At 43.9% G+C, this 22,766-nt stretch overlaps 1 protein-coding gene across 1 annotated transcript in view; it reads right to left on the minus strand.

Annotated features, from left to right (window-relative positions):
* Positions 1–22,766, minus strand: part of LOC120532339 (diacylglycerol kinase theta) — a 280,803-nt gene that overhangs the window by 15,209 nt on the left and 242,828 nt on the right. Inside the window, exons 15-20 of the mRNA XM_039758242.1 lie at positions 21,107–21,222; positions 16,081–16,232; positions 10,862–11,010; positions 6,979–7,163; positions 4,667–4,767; positions 1,265–1,411 (exon numbers count right to left, since the gene is read on the minus strand). Coding sequence (XP_039614176.1) covers positions 1,265–1,411; positions 4,667–4,767; positions 6,979–7,163; positions 10,862–11,010; positions 16,081–16,232; positions 21,107–21,222 — 850 coding nt within the window. The remainder of the gene's footprint in view (positions 1–1,264; positions 1,412–4,666; positions 4,768–6,978; positions 7,164–10,861; positions 11,011–16,080; positions 16,233–21,106; positions 21,223–22,766) is intronic.

A 22,766-nucleotide genomic window follows, 5' to 3' on the forward strand; every position in this document is an offset into this window, starting at 1 on the left:
GGTCCCCTCGTATATATATATATATATATATACTGTATATGTATATATATATATATATCCATCCATCCATTTTCTAACCCGCTGAATCCGAATACAGGGTCACGGGGGTTTGCTGGAGCCAATCCCAGCCAACACAGGGCACAAGGCAGGAACCAATCCTGGGCAGGGTGCCAACCCACCACAGGACACACACAAACACACCCACACACCAAGCACACACTAGGGCCAATTTACAATCGCCAATCCACCTAACCGGCATGTCTTTGGACTGTGGGAGGAAATCGAACGCCCGGAGGAAACCCACGCAGACACGGGAGAACATGCAAACTCCACGCAGGGAGGACCCGGAAGCGAACCCGGTCTCCTAACTGTGAGGCAGCAGCGCTACCACTGCGCCACCGTGCGCCCTATATATATATATATATATATATATATATATATATATATATATATATATATATATATATATATATATATATATATATATATATATATATATATATATATATATATATATATATATATATATATATATATATATATATACATATACACACACTAGGGGGCAAGCCCCCCGGCGCCTTTAATGCCCAACCCCTAGTTGCGGCCTGTATGCCACTTGCGTTCTGAAGAGGGGGGCTGAACGCACCCCAAGGAGATTCAGTCGCTCCTCCGAAACCCCCTCTCAAACAGTGATACAATGGGAAACAAATGCAGTTTTTTTTTTTTTTTACCCCCTCTTTGCTCAATCAACTGCAGGTTTGCTGCAGCTTCAGTGCCGCGTGATCTGCGTCTTGCACGGAGCTTTGAACATTTACAAACCTGTACAGCAGCTGCCCTACTGTTTGTCTTTTATTTCTGGCCCTGGTCGGGGTTAAATCTCTTGGCACTCTTGGATAAGTCTTGTCTCACAGGACACAAGTTCTTAATATTTTTTAGTTTATAAGTTAAAAACGGAATAAGAATCTGAAAAACTAACAACATCACATTAAAGTTCAATACATTCTGAAAAGAATACCAAACATATATATGTAGGTTTTAAAACAAGCCCGATTTAAAGTGTGACAAAAAAATGACATAAAACATCACACAAAATCATTGCACTTTCAGGCTTAGGATTTTATATATACTGTATATATTGAGCATATATATATATATACAGTATATATATATATATATATATATATATATATATATATATATATATATATAATTTTAAAATATGTTAGCTACATTTTAAGAGAAACAAAATTGTTAAACTGACCTGGGAATATTAAGGAAGATGAGTCCTTCAATGTTAGGCAACTCCACCTCCTGCTTGTCTACCTGCAGTTTCAGGTCTTTGTGAAGATTTCTATTGTGGCTGATTTTCTGGAGGCCGACTTTGACATAAACACCTTTGTTGTGAAACCTATGAATAAACACAACGGGTCAGTACAAAGCATCAAAGATGAAATAAGTCAAAATATGAAAATAACGAGCTGTGCTACCCGTCTAACACGGGCTGAAATTTAAGTAATCAACATAAACCTCAGCGTTAACGTTTGCAGTGCACCGCGTATTTGAATGCTTTTTGTAATGCATGTCATCATAAAATGCGTTGCATTTGTCATTCCAACAGATGGTGCATCACAAGCATTTGTAGTACTACAATGTCAGGTGTCAGATGAGTTAAACTTCCACTAGGACAACCATCACTTTTTTTGTTTATTTAAGTTCCATTGTTTAATGCTAATATTGCTTTTGGTGATTATGTGCATTATTCATGTCTATGTTTTTCAACTTGTCTATAAGCTTCCTGTGTTACGTTCAATGTGTTTTGTGGGTGGTGCCCCAAGAGCTCGCTGCCAGGAACCACCCTCCGTCCTATAAATCCAGGTGGTTTTCCTGGCGCATCATTTTGAACAAGCCTGGGAGTGTTGAGTTTATTTGTGTTTTATTCTACTTTTTGTGATTTACCGATTGTTTGACCTTCTGATCTTTTCCTTTTGATTACGTCTTTGGATTCTGTATGGGAACCTTGTTTGCTTGGATTGCCTTTTGTTTCAGGCAATTCCATTTTGCCTTTGTGCACCATGGAACTTCATAGTCATTGGAATAGGTTTTGTGAAGAATAAATCTTTTATTTTATAAAGATTCAGCGCCCACCATTATTACAAGAAGGGGTTTAATAGTGGTATCCCCCTCTAGTGGGCATTTTGGGAAATACTTTTGAAACTTATTGGGATTTTTGTGCTTTGGAACCCCTAGTCCACATCAGACAAATGAAATGCATGTGTCCCTGTTATATGCAGTTTGATATGGGATTCGTGGAAGCAATGTTCATTTTTGTGGTGCGTCATCTGTTGGAATGACAAACGCTGTGCATTTTATTACTACAAATGTCTGGGAAGCACCCTCTATTAGAATAATGGAGACATAGCAACCAGGTGGACACAGAGACACTTATCTTTTTACTAGCCAGACAGATAAAGGAATAATTAAAAATATATTATCTTTTGCCCTACATGTACATTCAGCGCCTTTCCTTTGTATTTACACATATGAACGCTCTCAATCTTAAGGGTGTTCTCGTAAAACCAGCTTCTCAGACTCATTATAGAAACATCTCAAGGATGTCCAATAGAATGGGATGTAAATTGTCTGAATACTTTCTGTCAATGTGATATTTCAGTTTTGTTTTTATTTTTAATAAATTTGTAACCATTTCTAAAATCCTGTTTTTGCACTGGCTTCCTATGAAATTCAGAGTTCATCTCAAAACCCCGGTTCTCACTTTCTGAGCCCTGTCTGGTCAAACATCTACCTACAATATATTACTGAGTCTGTAACACATCCAGAGTTTGTTAGCTGCCCCACACACCGGACTCAAGACTAAAGGAGAGTGTGCGTTTGAGGCTGTGGCCCCCATATTGTGGAAGATCATTGGACATGGTGGACATTTTTAAAAAGAAGCTTAAGACCCATTTATTTAAGCACAGTTTTGTGTAACTTTATTGTGTTTTACTGCGTACGTTGTAACCACAAGGGGCGCCACCAAGCCCCAAACCACAGACACAATGTTAACCAGCACAATTCTGGGGTCAAATAAAAGCTTTTCATTTGCCACCAACACTTTTCTAATTAAATCCCAGCCAAAATGCTCGCATTCCAACAGACTCTCTTCCTCCTCCTTCCTTGACGTGAGGCTGCAGGCTTCTTTTAAACAGGATCTGGAATTGCTTCCGGTATCCTGGCACTGGCCATCCAGACAGAGCACTTCCGGGTCAGGTGCAAACTGGGGTAGTCCTCGCCCAGCAGCATCTTCTTGTGGCACCCACTGATTCCGACATGGTTGTTCTCCAGGACTCCAAGTCCCATGCCACCCTGCAGGTGACTCGACTGGTTTCAGCCTGGAGGGACACTGCCACCTGCCGTGTGGGGGAATGAACTGCTCTCGGCAGACACACACATTCACCTAGTCCATTCGTCATCCAAGTCTGAACTCCCACTGTCTTCCCACTATGGCCTCCCGCCTGGGCACGAAGTCAACCTCAATCCCAGCTGGGACGCCTGCTCTTCCTCTTCGGGCACTAACAATATCTATGCATGTTTTTCCCCTGGTTTGTCTGAATTTATTCAAGCTTGTTCTGTGTGTTATCGAATTAAGTGTGTCTATGAATATTATTCTTGGTTTCAGTTTGTTTAAACTCGCTTCTGTGTGTTAATAAGTTTTACTGCATACGTCTAAGCATTTTATTTCTAGTGTGGACGCTAGGGGTCACTGTTGCCCCTTAAACCCAACAGACAGACACGCAGGACACAAGGTAAAAGCGCTAAGAAGTATTTTGAACTCTTTTTCTTCTTGCGCAGTGCCCTCCAAGCACCACAGCCACGGGTTTACAGGCAAGTAAATAAGCACAAACCACAATTCATTTTCACTCTTTCTCCTCCACCGCACCTCCCAGCAAGCGTTGTCCACTTCCTCCTCACTCTGCCCCCCTGCAGGGTTCACAGCAGTCCTTTATTTGAACTGCCAGCACTTCTGGGTCAGATGGAGCATATACATTTTTAATCAGCCTAGGTAATACTTCCGGGCTTCCATCCCTGTGACTTGCTAGTACTTCAGGGCTAGGTGAGAACCTTGTCTCCCATCTTTGTCCCATAGTGTCCCTTGGTGGCACCCACAGCACCCAACAGGGCTGAGATAAAGAACTCCATGTCTCGTGGTGCCTTGCGGGAATCCGGGGCACCGCTACAGTCCAGGGGAGCTGCCAACTAGCATCTTAGGGGAGGAAGTGTCCCATATTAGCTGCCTTCCTTCCACTCTCTGGGCGTCTCGGCCGGGTTGAGCTGCCGGCCATCTGTTACTCTAGTTTAAATTTATTACCTCACTTTTGTTCGAGTGTCTGCGGTGAGCAGAAAGCTCTTTGTGACATTTGTTCTTGAAAAGTGTTATATAAATAAAATTGATATTTACTTACTTACTTTGTCATTGTAGGGTAAGAGTGTTGCTTCAGGAGGGGAAAGAATAAATGTAAATGATTTAGCAACATAGCAAAATTTGTAAATAAGTAAATAAATGAAGGGGTCTGAATATTTTCTGAAGGCACTGCATTTTACATAACAAAAATCTAAAAACCAAAAACACAAAATGCTACGTATACTTTATGAGGTGTAGTGGTACCTGCTGTTGAACTTCCCGGGTTCCTCTTCCCTCGCTTGATGAAAATCAAGGCTCAATTCGGCATCAATCCCCAGGCCACAGTAATTGTTCATCTGTACAATCTAAAAATATTTTAAATGTTAGAATTAATGAAACTTAAATTCTTCATTGATTTAATAAGAATGACTGCAATTCAACGTTTAGGAGTGCTGGGGCAGGAACCATCACATTCCATCCCAGGCCACATTAACAGGCACACACTCACTAATACTGGGGCAACGCAGAGTCACCAGTCACCCAAGGCCGTGCACTTTTGGCTCATGCAAATAAAATCATAATATCTGGAAAAACCATCCTTGGATAACTTCCAGTCTCCACATCAAATTATAAACTCACATGGTTGTTATCTGGTCAAGGGATGTGTTGAGTATGGTGAAATTAAAAGTATCTGTCGAGAACAAAAATCCCAGCAAGTATCAAAAACATTTCCAAAAATGGCCACCAGAGGGGGCTGATACCGCCAAACACCCGGTTGGATACGAGGCTAATACAGAATTTTTATAAAAAATAAAAAGCCTTATTTCCACAAAAAATGCTTTTAGCAAGAAGGAAGCTTTGTTGAGCACAAAAGGCAAAATGGAGTTGCCTAAAACAAACTGCAATCCAGGTGAACAATCCAGAAATCCAGAAATGAGGTCAAAAAACAAAGCAATACGGTTCAGAAATCCAATAAATCAAAGAAACACAAGTAAACTCACCAACTCCCTAGCATGTCTGAAACGTACTGCCAGGAACTGTGCGAGATCCTCTGAACTGATAGGGCAGTTCCTGGTAGTGATTGGCTAGTAAAACGTTAAGAACATAAGAACTTCAGATATCTGACAAACGAGAGGAAACCTTTCAGTCCATCAAGCTCGTTTGTTTAGCTAATAGCTCTCACGCGCAATGGAAAAACCTAGTAACTGCCATTTTTTTAGTTTTTGGAGTTACTAGGTGTTTCCTGATGTCCTCTCTTGCCTGGCAGAGCCTGGTTTTGTGAATCGCTTGGTTCACGAAGGAGCGAACAAAGCTGAGGGTAGGGGTGTGACGGCTGCTGCTGTGCGTTGCGGCAACCCTTCAGAAACCTCCTCAATGGGAAACAAACTCAATCTTTACAGCTCTTCTTTGCAGGATCAGCTGCCGGCTTCCCGCTCAACGTGCTCCTCGCGCAGGGCTACGAACATTTAAAAGACCGAGCCGCAACCACCCTGAGCTCTCTCACTCTGCTGTCTCTCTTCCCCCAGACTTCCTCTGCTCCGGCCGGTCCGCTGGATCCCGTTGATGAAGAAGACTTTGTGTTCTTTTCAGCAGGAGTCGGGGCCGACGCGTCAAGTTTGACAGCTATTCCTTGTAAGGCTGTATCACCTCTGCAAGAGACTTGTGTTTGTATCTGGCAGAACAGCAAGAACGTTTCAACTCCTTGGAAAACCTCTGGTACTCTCCTGTGCAACTTTGTGACCCCTGTCTTTGTGAGAGTTTTGAACTGTTTTGAGACACTCCCCAGTGTGGGCGACATGGCATAATGTGACTGACGTGTTGGTCAAGGGCTGCTTGTCCATTGCTGAGGCAACTGCAGGTTCGCAGCGTCACAGAGCAGAGTAAGCTCTCTGCAAGCTCACTGCCTCTGCACGCAACCCGTCTGTTGTCCGATTGGTGATGCGGGGAATATTATAACTTGGCTACTGACCTGACCCTTAACCCTGCCCGTTTGCTGTGTCTGTGTGTAGCATTGTCGTAGCTCCCGCTGCAATAAATAATCTTTGCTGTTCCTGTTTCAAGTTGAATAAAGGTGGCTTTCCTGAAGTCCTTAGACTCAGCCTCACCTTTTGGGTGCAAGGAGGCGACTCACGTGTCACAATATATATTAAAAATAGCCGCCACCACCCCATCACTGACCCGTCATGGACGCCACTCTCAACATTCCTAATTCTGATAGAGTTTCTCACACCCTAACCCTCTGATTGCTGTTTTTTTTTCTCAGTTTTACACCCATCTACACACTATGAGGGCATGATGTCGCACATAAGGTGCCAACCAGTGCATTTGTCATAAACAACCTGCTCATGAATATGCAATAAAGTAACAAAACAGTGCTGCAGATAAAACGCCTAACACATTCTGCATCTAAATTTTAGAGGGTTTAATTCATGTTCAAGTTTTTTATTTGTGTTGGCTTAGTGGCTGCCGTCTTGGCGTTCCGTATAGTCGGCAGGATAGCCTGGCACCAAAACCCAAGAAAGTTCAGATGATTTTTCTCACTCATAAGGAAAAGGAAAACCCACAGTGTGGTCTACCTTTGGCGGCTCTGGCTCAGAGATGCCATTCTCCTTGCCACTGTCAGCGGCTTCTTGTGCGTCTAGCAGGATAGTCCACCGATCCATGAGCACCTCCTCTGCTTCATCCACAGCCAATAGGATGGAGTAAGGGTCTTCTCCACTGTAACCCGTTCCCCAACGAAGCACCCTGGCCAAATCATTCCCTAGAGTTCAGACACAGAAAACACACCCTGATCAGTCATTTGCTGCATTTATTCAAACTCTATTTACTTTTATTTATTATTTTGTATGACTTTCTGATTTTTAAACACTAAATGATGAGTATTGTGTTGCATCACTCCATCCAAGTACTGCATTTGCTCCTGTTATAATTTGGTTTCTTTTTTTCCTGGTTTATTATGTGACTTTTTTGGAATTTCGTTTTGTTTCCAATATGTTTAAATTACTTTTGTTTTTTTAACGTCACAATTTCTACTCTCTGTGAGGCAACAGCTCCAGACACACAGATATGCTACTGCATGCTGTGATTCTTTGAAGAAGTCAAAAAGTAAGAAATGTGACAAACGAGAGGAGACCATTCAGTCCATCAAGCCCATTTATTTAGCTGATAGCTAAGCTGTCCTGATATCTCCTCCAGATTTTTCTTAAAGCTTCTCAAGGTTTCTGCTTCAACTCCATGTCTCGCTAGTATGCTCCAAAGTCGCACAACTCTTTACATAAAGAAGTGCTTCCTGGCTTGAGTCTTAAATGCTCATCCCCATAACTTCTACTGATTGTCTTGATTCACCATTAAGTTGAAAGAATGTTAGTGCATCTACTTTATCAATGCGCTTGAGTGTTCTGGACTTGGATTAGGTCCCCACATAGTCTCGAGTCTAAACAGGTTTAATTCTCAGAGTCTCTCACAGTAGGACGTGTCCTCAAGTCCTGGGATGCGCTTGGATGCTCTCCTCTGCACGGCTTCAAGTGCTGTTATGTCTTTCTTAGAGAGTGGTGACCAGAACTGCACACAGCACTCCAGATGTGGCCTAACTTGTGCATTATACAGCCTGAAATGAGTAAGGGGATTACTTCAGGGATGATTATTAACTAATAACCTGGATCCACTACACTGGGACATGCACTCTTCAAAGATGAAAGATGAAAATTGAGGACTTGCAGGGGTGATTTCAGAGTCTTAACTTGCTTGAGCACCATGGCATAAATGAACTTACTCGCTGTGTTACCCGTCTAAGACAGGATGAAATGCAAGTAATCAACGTAGTCTCTTCATGAATGAGATATTGGGACAACTTAGCTATTAGCTAAACACACGGGCCTTGTGAACTGAACGGTTTCCTATCGTTTGTTAAATTTCTTATATTCTTTCTTAAGTTCTATGTTCTTACCTCAGTGTTAACATTTGCAGTGCACCATGCAATGCTTATGTTTCTGCTAAATGACATTTGGTATGGGATTCATAAAAGCAGCGTTAATGTTTTATGATACGCCATCTGTTGGAATAACTGCAATGCAGTTGTCTGTGTTATATGCCAATTGGTATGAGATTTGTGAAAGCAGTATTAATGTTTGTGATCTGCTAGCATTTGGAATGCAAAATTCAATGCATATGTCTGTTACAGAGGAACCTTTGATTGTGAGTGTAATTCATTCTGGAAACGTGCTTGTAATCCAAAGCACTCGTATATCAAAGCGAATTTCCTCATAAGAAATAATGGAAACTCAGATGATTCGTTATACAACCCAAAACTATTCATATAAAAATGATTAATACAAAATATAAAGTAAAAATACATAAAACAAATTAACCTGCAGTTTACCTTTGAGAAGAATCGTGGCTGGTGTGAGGGAGACGAGAGAGAGGAGGGTTATTATGTAGGACGGCTTTCACTCTAACTAACAGAATCCCTGCTACCTATTGGCTCACTGGAATCTTCTTCTGTTTTTGCGACTTTAACACGGAAAGCTATCCAATGACAGTTGCTTTTGCCTGAAGAGTCACTACACTTGGACACAAAATTTAAAAAATGCTTTACGCACCGTAAGGTTTCTAAACTCTTTTGGGATTCCACCCAACAGGATGAAACGCAGAGGATCGTTCCAAAGCAAGGCTCCAAGCGCTGTAGCTGTCGCCGTAAAAGCGAATCCGAAAAGTTTGCGGACATGCTATAAGCGCCTGCCATTGATGGGTGATACAAGGAACATTATAAATGCGCAGGGCACAGTATTACTTGGTCCCGACCCTGTCTGAATTCTGTGTCTGTGTATAGTTAGTGGCAGATCCCGCTACAATAAATAACCGCGCTGTTCCTGTTTCAAGCTGAATAAAGCTGGTGTTGTTAAAGTACTGAGACTCAGCTTCGTGTTTTGGGGTGCAAGACAGGGACTCGCATGTTACAACACACACACACATGGTCACCATGCTATAGTAAACAGTATGCGCTAGTACGGATGTTGACTATATGAGTGTGGCACACCGACTTGAGACCGAGAATGGGAGATGATTACCCACAATCCCGCAGCGAGAGAGAGAAGAACCATCAGCTCAGTTGTGATCATGTGATGCTTGGCAGATAACGCGTATACATACTACTCATATTGCAAGACCTCACTCATTTATCAAGTCAAAATTTATTAAAAATTTTAGCTCGTCTTGCAAAACACTCGCAGACCAAGTTACTCGCAATCCAAGGTTGCACTGTATATGCCATTTGGTATGCGATTCGTAAAAGCAGTGTTAATGTTTGTGAAGCACCATCTGTTGGAATGATAACTGCAATGCATTTTATCATTAAAAATGTTTGTATGCGCCACCTTTCGGAATGACAAAGAGACACGGCAACTGGATGGACATGCAGACAGACACACTGACACTTATCCTTTTATTAAGGTGGATTAGCAGGTTTTGTGACTCATCTTCAGTGCAAATTTGTTGTGCCCTTGTGGCGCTGGATTTGACTCTGGTTGCAGGATTTTTATTTTTTTGGTTAGCGGATTTGGACTTGTCTTTTGTTAGTTTGCCTTTATTCTTCCTTCCATTAATCCGAATCCGAACACAGTCCCTGCCAACACAGGGCACAAGGCAGGAACCAATCCCGGTCAGGGTGCCAACCCACCGCAGGACACACACAAACACACCCACACACCAAGCACACACTAGTGCGAATTGAGAATCGCCAGTCCACCTAACCTGCATGTCTTTGGACTGTGGGAGGAAACCCACGCAGACACGGGGAGAACATGCAAACTCCACGCAGGGAGGACCCGGGAAGCGAACCTGGGTCTCCTAACTGCGAGGCAGCAGCGCTACCACTGCGCCACCGTGCCGCCCGCCTTTATTCTTTTTCTTTTGAAATTCTTCATTATTATTGTTTGGTTATTTTTTTTAAATTTTGGAATTTAACGTTTGTATCTTTCAAAAATGTTGAAGTCCTTGGTTTGTATTTGAAGCTCTGTTTACTTTAATAGGATGAATATTAACAGGTATGCATGTGTTGTAAGCAGATTTGCCCTTTCTTGCTTAGTTTTAATCATCAGCAGTGGTCTCAAGTACTGCCACCAGATCATGACCCCCCCATACCCTCATTAATATGGGGCCACAGAAGTGTTCACCTCATGTGTACCCGACTTTTCTTACTGGAAGCTGCATCTTGTGACATTTGGTTTCCCTCACATTTTCACCACTAGTATGATATGAAACATGTTCTACTCTCTTCCAGGCATTAGTCCTGGGCACGCAGTGGTCCTCTGAAGAAGTAAGAAGATGAGTTTGGACCTTACAGGTATGATTATTAACCACACTGGGGCACACACCCTCCCCAAAGTCTAGAGATGCATCGTGAGTTTTGAAGATCTTTTGACAGTAGGGTTTTGCAGATCCATTGGTAAGCAGATACTGTACCTGTTCCAAGTGGAATAATTCCTATTGCTGGTTCTGGACAAGTCAGCTTGTGTCGGACCTCTTCCAGAACACTTAGCACCCAGCCAACTGTGCCGTCTCCTCCGCATACCAGTATACGAAAGTATGGCACCTCCCGGAAAGTGTGCAGCCTGGACAGACAGAGAGAGACAGAGAGAGATGGCGTTATTTGAATGAACTGCATTTTGTACAACAAGAATCTCTCTAAATTCTAAAAAGGCTACACTGCAGTGCAGTGCCGCTCGAAGACAATTTGGAGTCCTAGGTGGGGTTGACAGATGTCGCCCCACGCTGTCCATATGGATGTGACGATGCGGGTTCTGCTCCATGCTCCCATCTGGCTTCTGGGGAGCTGTTGAACCCGACACCGTCGGTAATGTAACCAGATGAGCTGATCAGTGAAGACATCAACAACAAAGCAAGGGGATGGTGCAAAAATGTGCAAAGTGCTTTTATTTAAAACAAAACCAAAAACAAAGTGTTCAAAAACAAGTGCAGTGCATAAAGCCCAATTAATAAAATAATCCATTAAAAACAAGTGAGGGCGGCACGGTGGCGCAGTGGGTAGCACTGCCACCTTGCAGTTAGGAGACTCCTCCCTGCGTGGCGTTTGCATGTTCTCCCCGTGTCTGCGTGGGTTTCCTCCCACAGTCCAAAGACATGCAGGTTAGGTGCATTGGAAATCCTAAATTGTCCCGTGTGTGTGTGCCCTGCGGTGGGCTGCCACCCTGCCTGGGGTTTGTTTCCTGCCTTGTGCCCTGTGTTGGCTGGGATTGGCTCCAGCAGACCCCCGTGACCCTGTAGTTAGGATATAGCGGGTTGGAAAATGGTTGGATGGAAAAACAAGTGAAAAATTGGAGGTTAAAATCCAATAAATGATTCCTTTAAAAGAGGTTAAAAACAATGGCTGGAAGCAGTCCTTTTAAAAACAAAGCCCGGTGCCCTCTTTCTGCTGGCGACTCCCCTCCAGGCTATGCACCAGGGGAGTCGCCTTACCTGCAGCTGACCTTCTCTTACTTCTGCTGGTCTGGTGGCCTTTCCGATCCCTGGCTCCGGTGGGCTCCACCAGACCGTGACCTGGGCTCCCTAGCGACCAGGGCGCCCATGCTGGGGCTTTCACTTCCCAAGTCCCAGACTCCCGCAGCCGTATGCAGCAAGTCATCTTCCTTCCTGTCAGTCCCGCTCCTCACTAACGCTCAGCGGAAGCGACCACTACCGACTGCCCCTGGGTGCTGGCCAAACATCTCGCTAGGGCTCACTGCTCAGCTGCCTTCTGCCTTGCTCACGCACCAGCTTTCTACTTCCTGCAACCTGACGCCTTCTTCTCCCTTAACCTCTGTTCACGTTCTTTCTTTTTCTCTTGCTGCACTCACACTCCTATTATATATAATGGGAACGTGGTTCAGGTGTGGCGATTAGCATTTCCTGCATCAATTACAGATGAGGATGATTCCTCACCTGTGCACATAAGCGAGGACCACCCGCATCATGAAACACCAGGAACCACTCCGGCCACACTACCACGCCCCGCTTTAAGCCGCGAGTGTGGCGATTATTTATTTAAAAACTGGCCTTTCATCTGAGCCATGGACCTTCTATACTACAATGGATATCAGCAATATTAGACTTTGGTGTCCGGAGCAACTGTGCCTTAAGAAACACAAAAGGTGCCCCTTTGTGTGCATACTGCATACTTCATTGAGCGTGAACATTTTTACTTTCATAACCCTTGAATTTATTTTCACTAACGGCACCCACTCATCATCATCATCATAGTTTGATGACCCAGGGTGGTGGTGTACACCTTCAGAAACACAAACGGTTCCTCTTTGTGTACACGCCACCCACATTATTATCATGCTTCTACTACCCGTGGGGACCCCCTCTGTGTCTTGGCCCTTAATGTTCAAAAAATGTTGCCCCTCAGATGACAATACCCTTGGAGGTCACCTATGTTGCCTAATGAATTGTCCGGCCATGCTGTGGTGTTTCTTATGCTCTATTTCCATTTGAAGTGGGAAGTGGGAATTTCTGAGTTCCTAGTCAGCATTTTCAACTGGAACGCCCCCTTTAAGTTGGATTTACAACTCGAAAGCTCGTGGCTGAGACTGAGTTTGTCTGACGTCAGATCACGATGCCAATCCAAAATGGCAATGAGCATGGTGAGCATTCGTGAAAGCTGCAGTATTATACTGTTTACCAGTAACGGTGCACTACACGAATACACTTGACTTGAGCATCCCATTCGATCCTCTGCAGTTCGCAAACCAGGAGAAGGTGGGAGTGGAGGATGCCATCATCTACATGCTACACCGATCCCTCTCCCACTTGGACAGAGGCAGTGGTGCTGTAAGAATTATGTTTTTGGACTTCTCTAGCACCTTCAGCACCATCCAACCTCTGCTCCTTAGGGACAAGCTGACAGAGATGGGAGTAGATTGACACCTGGTGGCATGGATCGTGGACTATCTTACAGACAGACCTCAGTATGTGCGTCTCGGGAACTGCAGGTCTGACATTGTGGTCAGCAGCACAGGAGCGCAGCAGGGGACTGTACTTTCTCCGGTCCTGTTCAGTCTATATACATCAGACTTCCAATACGATTCGGAGTCCTGCCACATGCAAATGTTCACTGATGACACTGCTATTGTGGTCTGCATTAGGAGTGGGCAGGAGGAGGAGTATAGGAAGCTAATCAAAGACTTTGTTAAATGGTGCGACTCAAACCACTTACACTTGAACACCAGCAAGACCAAGGAACTGGTGGTGGATTTTAGGAGGCCCAGGCCCCTCATGGACCCCGTGATCATCAGAGGTGACTGTGCAGATGGTGCAGACCTATAAATACCTGGGAGTGCAGCTGGATGATAAACTGGACTGGACTGCCAATACTGATGCTCTGTGTAAGAGAGGACAGAGCTGACTATACTTCATTAGAAGACTGGCGTCCTTCAATATCTGCAATAAGATGCTGCAGATGTTCTATCAGACGGTAGTGGCGAGTGCCCTCTTCTACGCGGTGGTGTGCTGGGGAGGCAGCATAAAGATGAAGGACCTCTCATGCCTGGACAAACTGGTGAGAAAGGCAGGCTCTAATGTAGACGCAGAGCTGGACAGTTTGACATCCATGGCAGAGCGACGGGCGCTGAGCAGACTCCTGTCAATCATGGAGAGTCCACTGCATCCACTGAACAGGATCATCTCCAGACAGAGGAGCTGCTTCAGGGACAGACTGCTGTCACCATCCTGCTCCACTGACAGACTGAGGAGACCCCACACTATGTGACTCTTCAATTCCACCAGGGGGGGGAAACATTAACATTATACAAAGTTATTGTCTGTTTTTACCTGCATTTTTATTACTCTTTAATTTAATATTGTTTTTTTTTTGTATCAGTATACTGCTGCTGGATTATGTGAATTTCCCCTTGGGATTAATAAAGTATCTATCTATCTAGTTTTCATTCTCTTTCTCTGTACGTTTACCATTCGTTTGCTCCGAGGTCGATGCACTTGCTGTTTCCTGAGCAGCTCTTCTTCTCTCCACCCCAGCAGCCCACTTCTTTTCTTCTTTCGTTTGCATCTTTTTGTGTTAAAACTGATTAAGGCCGTGTTTGTGTTGCAATTACTAAGTACATTTTCTTTAATTTTTCACTTAAGCTGGGACTGAAGTCTTCAATCTGCCTCAAGAATGATTTAAGATATGAAGAGGTAGGGGAAGTGACAGCAGTGGTGGTAGGAATGAGAATGGCGCCCGTACACATGCACCACACGGCCGTCCTGCTGCACTACAATAAAATAAAATAAAAATAAAAAGACGAATAACCTTGGAGGTCAGTCATCACCCCAAAAGCGGACAGTAGACGTCACGTAGTGTATGTGTACCAAATTTCAGGTCAATAGGTCAAACGGTTTGCGAGCTACAGGTGTTTTAAAATCCTGGACAGACAGACGGACAGCCACTGTAGTGTATCTTATATATAAACGTCTATGCGTGGAAGAGTGTGTGTCTGTCCGGCCCAGAAGTGAGAGGTGGAGTCGGTGTAAGGGCTTCACTGCTGAGGATAAACAAGCGAGGCCAGCACATCAGCAAAGCGAAGCCTTCGAAGACAGACCGTTGCTTGGCTGCTAATGCGCAAGTGAGGTGAGCACGTCAGCAAAACGAATCCTCCTAGGAGAGAGACATTCTTTCAATTACCTGACATCTCTACATTTCAATTTTTTCTGACCATTTCAATAGTTTCTAGGACCCCGGGCTTTATACAGCACAGGCTCACACAGCTAGTAAAATATAATAGTGCAACAGAAATATTACAAGTACAGAGCAGAACAGTAGATGATATTACATAATACGATTTTATTATGAGACACCTTCAGGGGTCTTGTGGACTCCTTGCCTCGACAGGTCAGAGCCGATTCGGTGGCATGAGGAGGACCTGCACAATATTAGTCAAGTCAAGTTAAGTTGGGGAGCATACACTAGTAGAGTGCGTTGCCGCACCCACTACACGACGGGCAACCCCCCAGGCAGATGTACGGTCCTCTGGAAATGACCCTCCATCTACCACAGCTAGGTGTTATGTGGGCGACCCCCTGGCCTGGTCCAGCCAATTGGGTCCCCAGCAGCAATGAGGATCTTATGAGCCAGGTCACCCTCGGGGAAAACGCGCCACATGCCGTAGTGCCGTAACTGACGCTCCCTGACAATGCAGGTAATGTGCCTCATTTGGGACTCCATGAGCAACACAAAGTCAATCCAACAGTACCCAAGGATTTTCCGGAGAGACACACATGAAGGAGTCCAGTCTTCATCTCAGGTCACTGGATAGCGTCCATGTCTCACAACCACATAGCAAGACAGGAAGCACCAGGACTCTAAAGAGTAATATTAGGCAGGAGGTTTTAATGTTGGGGCTGTCTGGTGTATGCGCAAAAGGCAAATAACTGAACCGGTCACTGCAGTTGGCTGGAAGTGTTACCAGCTGCTTTTTACTGATGCATGCTGGCCCACTGTGCATAAGCGTCTACAGTGTGGACGCCGAAACTTTCACAAATGACATGAAAATGCTAATGTGGATGGAAATGTGTGTGTTTTTCATTTAACACAGGTGTAAAGTTCAAAATGGTACATGGACATGGATTTGGCAAGCCATGCTAGTAGACCTCTACACTGGGCTACCGCTGAAAGTGGATCAGCTTACCCTGCCAGTGGCCCTGAGCTGGTCAGCTCAAACACTTGGTGTGGATTCAGAAGCTTTCGGAAGTTGTGCAGAAGGTCACGTCCTTTGAGGCTTCCGCTTTTGGGGTTCACAAATGTCAGTAATGGACAGCACTCTTGAGCCAGCTTATTGGTCTGAAATAGGAAAGAAACGAAAGACATGAGAAGCACAGAAGACAATACAGACTGGACTGCAGCTCTTTGACGACAGCTCCAAGCTCATAATGACAGATAACTGAATACACTGGACAATGGAGATTATCCTTCCTCAATACTTCTGTGGTGAATCTTATGGATTCTGGTTTCCCATCATATATCGTTTTAATGATTTTGGTGATTTCTTAAATGCATTTTATTAATATTGTAAGGGATGGCCGGCAGCTCAATCCGTTTAACGTTTTAGTTAAATTTTCTTTTTTATCACACAATGAACTACATGGAATAAATTACCAAGTGATGTGGTAGAGAACTGGACTTTAGGGACCTTCAAGTCTTGCCTTGATGTTATTTTGTATAGTTCTAGGTGAACAGGAGGACAAACCTGTTGGGCTGAATGGTCTGTTCTTGTCACAGTTTTTCCAATGTTTTCTAATATTCTGTTGTAATGTTTGAATGTGGGGCGACACGGTGGCACAGTGGGTAGCGCTGCTGCCTCGCAGTTCGCTTCCTGGGTCCTCCTTGTGTGTAGTTTGCATTCCCACAGTCCAAAGACATGCAGATTAGGTGGATTGACGATTCTAAATTGTGCTTGGTGTGTGTGTGTGTGCCCTGCGGTGGGCTGGCACCCTGCCCGAAGTTTGTTTCCTGCCTTGCGCCCTTTGTTGGCTGGGATTGGCTCCAGCAGACCCCCGTGACCCCGTAGTTAGGATATAGCGGGTCATATGATGGATGGATGGATGTTTGAATGTTTTATTTGAAGAAGTGAAAGAAAAAGTGTGCAGTGACGACATAACGGTCAATCCAATTTACAGTTCATTGCTGTGCTTGACTACTGCCCATAGCCCTGGACCACAGGACACACCAACACGGTGCCAATATGGAATCAGCAGTGATCCAGGAGGAAAACCAGAGTACCTCAAGGCAAAAAGGAGAAATACGGGGCTGAGGACTTAATAAAAGAGATGCTGGATCCACGAGTAGGCATTGCTAACTCTTGTTACACAGACAGTCAATTCTAATTTTATTAATTGATGTTAATATTACAAACGACTGGCCATTAAAGCACTTGTCATGCATGTGTGACAGGGGATCAACTTCTGGGTGTGACAGAGAAAAGTGATGTCACTCTGCCATCACAAACTGAATTCTCTCTTCTTTCCCCTTGCAGCTCTTGGAAGACGCCAAGTGAGAGCACCCTGCCCCAACCATGACCCCCAGAGCAGGCTCCGGACCTTCGGATTGGGATACCATTAAAAGGGATGACCTTCGAAAGGTGGCATCTCATTCAAGACCTGGAGTCCATATCAAATGAGCAACCGTGTGAGATTCAGAGCCCAACAGTCAAAGCTGAGGACCCTGTGAGGGCTGATTTTGTGGTCAGCGTCTTTATTTTATTGTGCTGTTGTGCACCGTTTTGCTCTTCGTTTCAAAATAATTAAACAAGGTTACCGGGTTGGTACCCCTACAGTTGTTGCTGATTTGCTCTGGTTTACTAATGTCGGTCACACACTGCATTTGAATGCTGTTAGTCATGGAAGGGGCTGTCAATGGAGAGGGTGGCTGCTTGAGTGCATAACACAAATCCATGCTCTATATGCCATTGTGGGTGGGCAAAGGCAGCCATGAGTTGTGCATACTTCAAGGGAAGTGGAATCCATATATAAAATTCTATGGTCAGTCAACCAATGTCTCTCAAACTACTGGGGCTAAAAACTTTATCTTGGTCTTATTTGAAAAAGTTATGAACTGATATGTTGCGGAAATTCAAAAAAAAAATGTAGACCTAGGCAACCTGCTGAGCATGGCCTGTTTTGATGTGTTTATTATGACAAACTGATCGCAAAACCATGTGACATGGCAAACGTAAAAAGAAGAGCAACAGCATCTGCTGAGTGTCAAGCAAACCACAAAAGCCGATTATGTGATGAAGAATGCATTAATAAAAAGAAGAAGAGCAGCAACATCTACTGAGCGTCAAGTACAAGTTACGGAAAGACAGAGAAATGCGTGCCAACCATCGAGAAGTCGGTCAAATATGTGTTCAGAATTCATAATCAGGTGTAATGTCTTGTGTGTGTGTAGACAACGGGTGGAGAGTTTTGTCTTACTGTTTGTCACACAACCCACTCCCTAACTCAAAAGGCTCCTCACTTTACTTTCTAAAAACAACGTGCTTGTAAAAACAGACTCCTGTTTTTGAATTTATTGTATTTATTGATCATCGAACTTTATTAATTGTGCATATTGGCCGGCAAAGTGACCTGTGATTATATGTTTATGCCAAAGTGTTCACCATAATGGCAGGGAGAAGAATAAGAACAGTGACATCTGCTGAGCAGCAAGCAAATCGTTTAAATGATGCAGAACAAGAAACATTAAGAATACAAACAAGCAGGCAAACACATTGGCTCATGCATAAGCAGGACAAAGTCCAGGATACAGAACGCATGATCGAGAACATGAGAAAATGAATGCTGTTACAACCTACTCTAGACTTTTGGTTTTTATATTCTAACTAGCAAAATACCCGCACTTCACAGCGGAGAAGTAGTGTGTTAAAGAAGTTATGAAAAAGAAAAGGAAACATTTTAAAAATAACGTATGATTGTCAATGTAATTGTTTTGTGACTGTTATGAGTGTTGCTGTCATCAAGGATTTGATTATCATTATTTCTTTCAATCAGGTTCGTATTTGGAGGATGTGTTGTGTTCAAGTTATATTCCGTATTTGTCAACCGTTGGTTTCATTCATCGAAGTGTTCACTACCCAAATTGGTACTCGTGAATCTAAGATATTTAACAGGCATTCCTGGTATTAAGTTGTGGATTTGCTTGCGAATATTTAGCAGCAGCGTGTCTATGAACTTAATTTAACCTTTCCCAGTCCTGCAAAGTCAGTTCACGTGAGCTGCTCGGAGTACATGAGTCGAAGCTTCTCAGCTGTGGTTGTGCTATCTCGTGCGATCTCGCGATGCCCTCGGCTTTATTTAATGGTAGCTCAAAACCTGCACTTAAAAGTTTCTCTCGCACTTTTGCTTTATTTAATGGTAGCTCAGACCTGGCATACCAGCAATTTAAACTCCGTTACAGCAATTTTAACTCCATTACAAAATGATCAAAAGTCTCGTTTATACCCTGCGTCTTCTCATTAAACTTGTATCTCGCGAATATCGTATTCGTCATAGGCATGACAAACGCCAGCGGCAGCCTGTCTATGAACTTAATTTAAACTTACGGTTTACATCGTGCTTTGTTTCCGCAGTAGCTGCACTTATGAATATGCTAAGCACAGTCCTTCACCTGCGAATATTTACCTTATATGGGCAGGCACTCAATTACGTGGGAGGCGTGGTGATGGTGGATGCAACTCCGCCTCACACGGCGACCGAGCTGCAGGCTATGGCCGGTATATATGTACGTAAGTAGGTTCCAGTTATGACCATTACGAGTAGAATTTCGAAATGAAACCTGCTTAACTTTTGTAAGTAAGCTGTAAGGAATGAGCCCGACAAATTTCAGCCTTCTACCTACACAGGAAGTTGGAGAATTAGTGATGAGTCAGTCAGTCAGTCAGTCAGTGAGTGAGTGAGTGAGGGCTTTGCCTTTTATTAGTATAGATTTGGTATTCACCTTAATTGGGTCCTGCCCTGATTACCCATTTAAGTTGCTTATTTAACTCACCTTGGTCATGGGTGGGGTGTAGGTTTTATAAATTACAAAATAGTTTGTATCCTGCTGTAAACTTTGTGAAGATAGGCAGCTATGTTAGTGTGGTTCTCCTGCCTTGCTTGTTTTGTGTAATTTTCTCCATATTTTGTGTGTTGTGTTTTTTTTTTTTTGACAATAAATGGAGCCTGTTTTTATTTAGCTTTTTGTGTTTTGTCTCCCTCTCTCTCACACGTGTGTACGGCCTATTTACAACAATGCCCACAAATGTGAAGATCGGTAAATACTCAAAACTTCCGACCATATGAAAGCATTGATTTCAGATCATTAGGTCAATGTTTGTGTGAAGAGCTCTGCTTAGTTGGCTCACCAAAGTGATCACTCTGAAGCTGTATTTCTTAATGGTGAAAACAAAAGAATGTGTTGCCAAAATGGCAAAATTATTCAGCTCCTTACGTTTAACTTATTTGCCGTTTCATTTTGAAATGTAGGTCTGCATGTTTTCTTAGTAACACAGAATTTTAAGGGGGCTGCTAGGAAAGCACCCACCACCAGAGGGCAGCAAAGGACCCCTAGGCATTGTGGATTTTTCCCATTTTGGTGAGAAAGGCAGGATGACGAATGCCAAGAGCGACTGATCTATTGTTTGAGCCGGGGTCTGGCAAGAGGTCAGAAAATGGCTTCCAGGCCAGTAGGTGGCAGCACGTGGAAGCTAGTGGTGCAGCTTAGACAGATGACATTTTAGCGATTTGCATGAAAGTAGCCCAAAAAATGTGTTAAAAAGACATAACCTGCAAGTGAAATGGCAGTCTGGAAGAGAGAAGGTCAACAATGGACCAGTACGGGAGTGAAGTGAGACCAATAACTGAAGACACAGAGAGAAATGTACAGCGAGGCCGAGTACTCTGTGGCACTTGAGAAGACGGGAAAGTGGGGAATCAACCCAACAAAATATCAGGAATACGAAGATGGTGGCTGGTCCTGTGGGGCAGCAGCTTTTGCTCTGTTGCTTTCCATAATATTAACTCACCCCGTGTTCCTTGCTTATTCTGATTAGACAGACAACTGGGCATGCTCTCCATATTTTGCTGACATAATATTATTCATTCATTTACTCAAACATTTTTTCAAACTCATAGTGATTAAAAAATAGAAAAATAAATAGGGTATATATATTTTTTTACCAGAACTTCAGGAATTATGACTGCAGACAACTGCTTATTATTGATTGAAGTGTCTTTAGCCAGCATATATATCCGCTCCGCCTCCGAAAAGCAGGAGATCTGAAGGACCACGGCACCTACAGATGATAAAAGGCCATCAATGTGATTTCCACGGATGTTTGCCAGTCCGTTGCTGCAATGGAGTTGCCGTGAGACCCTGAGCCTCACGCTTGAGCTGTCTGTGCTTCAAGCAAAAGAGTGCATCCAGGCATCTGTAACTGGTGGGATGGCGCGCGCGCTACTTCCAGGACCCTCCATCACATTTGGGACAAAGACACATTTTTACTCTGCTCCACAGTTTAAAATGACAAATTTAAGAATTCAGATGTGACTAAAGTGCACATTGCAGACTTTCATTTAAGGAGATTTGCATGCACTGCAGTTCACACAACATTTCTTCTACAAGTTCTCCCATTTCAGGGCACCATAATGTTTGGCACCCAGCAATGGCAGGTCTATTAAAGCCACTGTCACCATTTAGGACTTTGTCGCATGTCCCTCACATGCAAAGACAGCTTGAAGTCTGCGATTCATAGACATCACCAGGTGCTTCTCGGGTGATGCTCTGCCAAGCCTTTAATGTAGCCATCTTCAGCTCCTGCTTGTTACGGAGGGCTTGCCCCCATTAGGTTTTCTCATCAGCAAATGGAAGGCCTGCTCAGTTGGATTGAAATCGGGTGACTGGCCTGGTCATTTTCATCAAGATTTTTCCATTTGTTAGCTCTGATAAACTGTTGCGTTGCTAAGCAGTATGTTTGGCTCATTATCTTGCTGTAGGATGAAGTGCAATCCAATTAGTTTAAATACCTTGTGAGATATGGCCGGCAGTTTATTCCGGCCAACACCCCCACACCGCCACATGGAGTCCTCCCCACAACATGAAGATGCCCCGGCATCATGGACATTGGAGTTTTACTTCACAGCCCTGCTGGATACCGTGGGGGCCGCCAGGGGATGCACGATGGTTTCTATTATAGCCCGGAAGTACTATGGAAAAATAAGAGTTTTCATCTGACCCGGAAGTGCTATGGAATCACATGGACTGAAGGACAGAGGCACTTCCAGGTCGAGGACTATAAAAGGACTAGGGGAAACCCAGCAGACGGAGCCGGAGTTGGGAGGGAGTGCGACAAAGCTGCTGGGTGGAGAGGAGGATTTATTATTGTTATTATTGAGTATTTTTGTGTATCGTGGAGGTGGAAGTGCTTTGTGCACAGTACAGTGGAACCTCGGTTCACGAACATCTCGGTTACACGTACATCTCGGTTTACAACCAAAAAGTTTGCCAAACTTTGGCCTTGGTTCACAACCACACACTCGGTATACAAACAAGCCAGTTTCCCTTTCGGTTTGTGCGCGCCAATGATTTCCGCACGTGTTGCATTGTTCTCGGTCAGACGTGCGTGCTTGCTTTCGCTGTGAACTCTTTGTGCTCTATTTCATTTCCCATCCGGTTCATACGCGCCGAATCCTGCCTTTAAGCACGTGTTCAGCCTCTCCCTGTTCATTGATCTCAGTCAGACGTGCGTGCTTTGCCTATGAACTCTTTGTGCTCTACAGTATTTTGTGTGCTTTTGCAGTTAACCATGGCTTCTAAGCACTGTAACCTCCTCTCCAGCCA

This window comes from Polypterus senegalus, chromosome 7 (assembly GCF_016835505.1).
Source record: "Polypterus senegalus isolate Bchr_013 chromosome 7, ASM1683550v1, whole genome shotgun sequence".
NCBI classification, from domain to species: Eukaryota; Metazoa; Chordata; class Cladistia; order Polypteriformes; family Polypteridae; genus Polypterus; species Polypterus senegalus.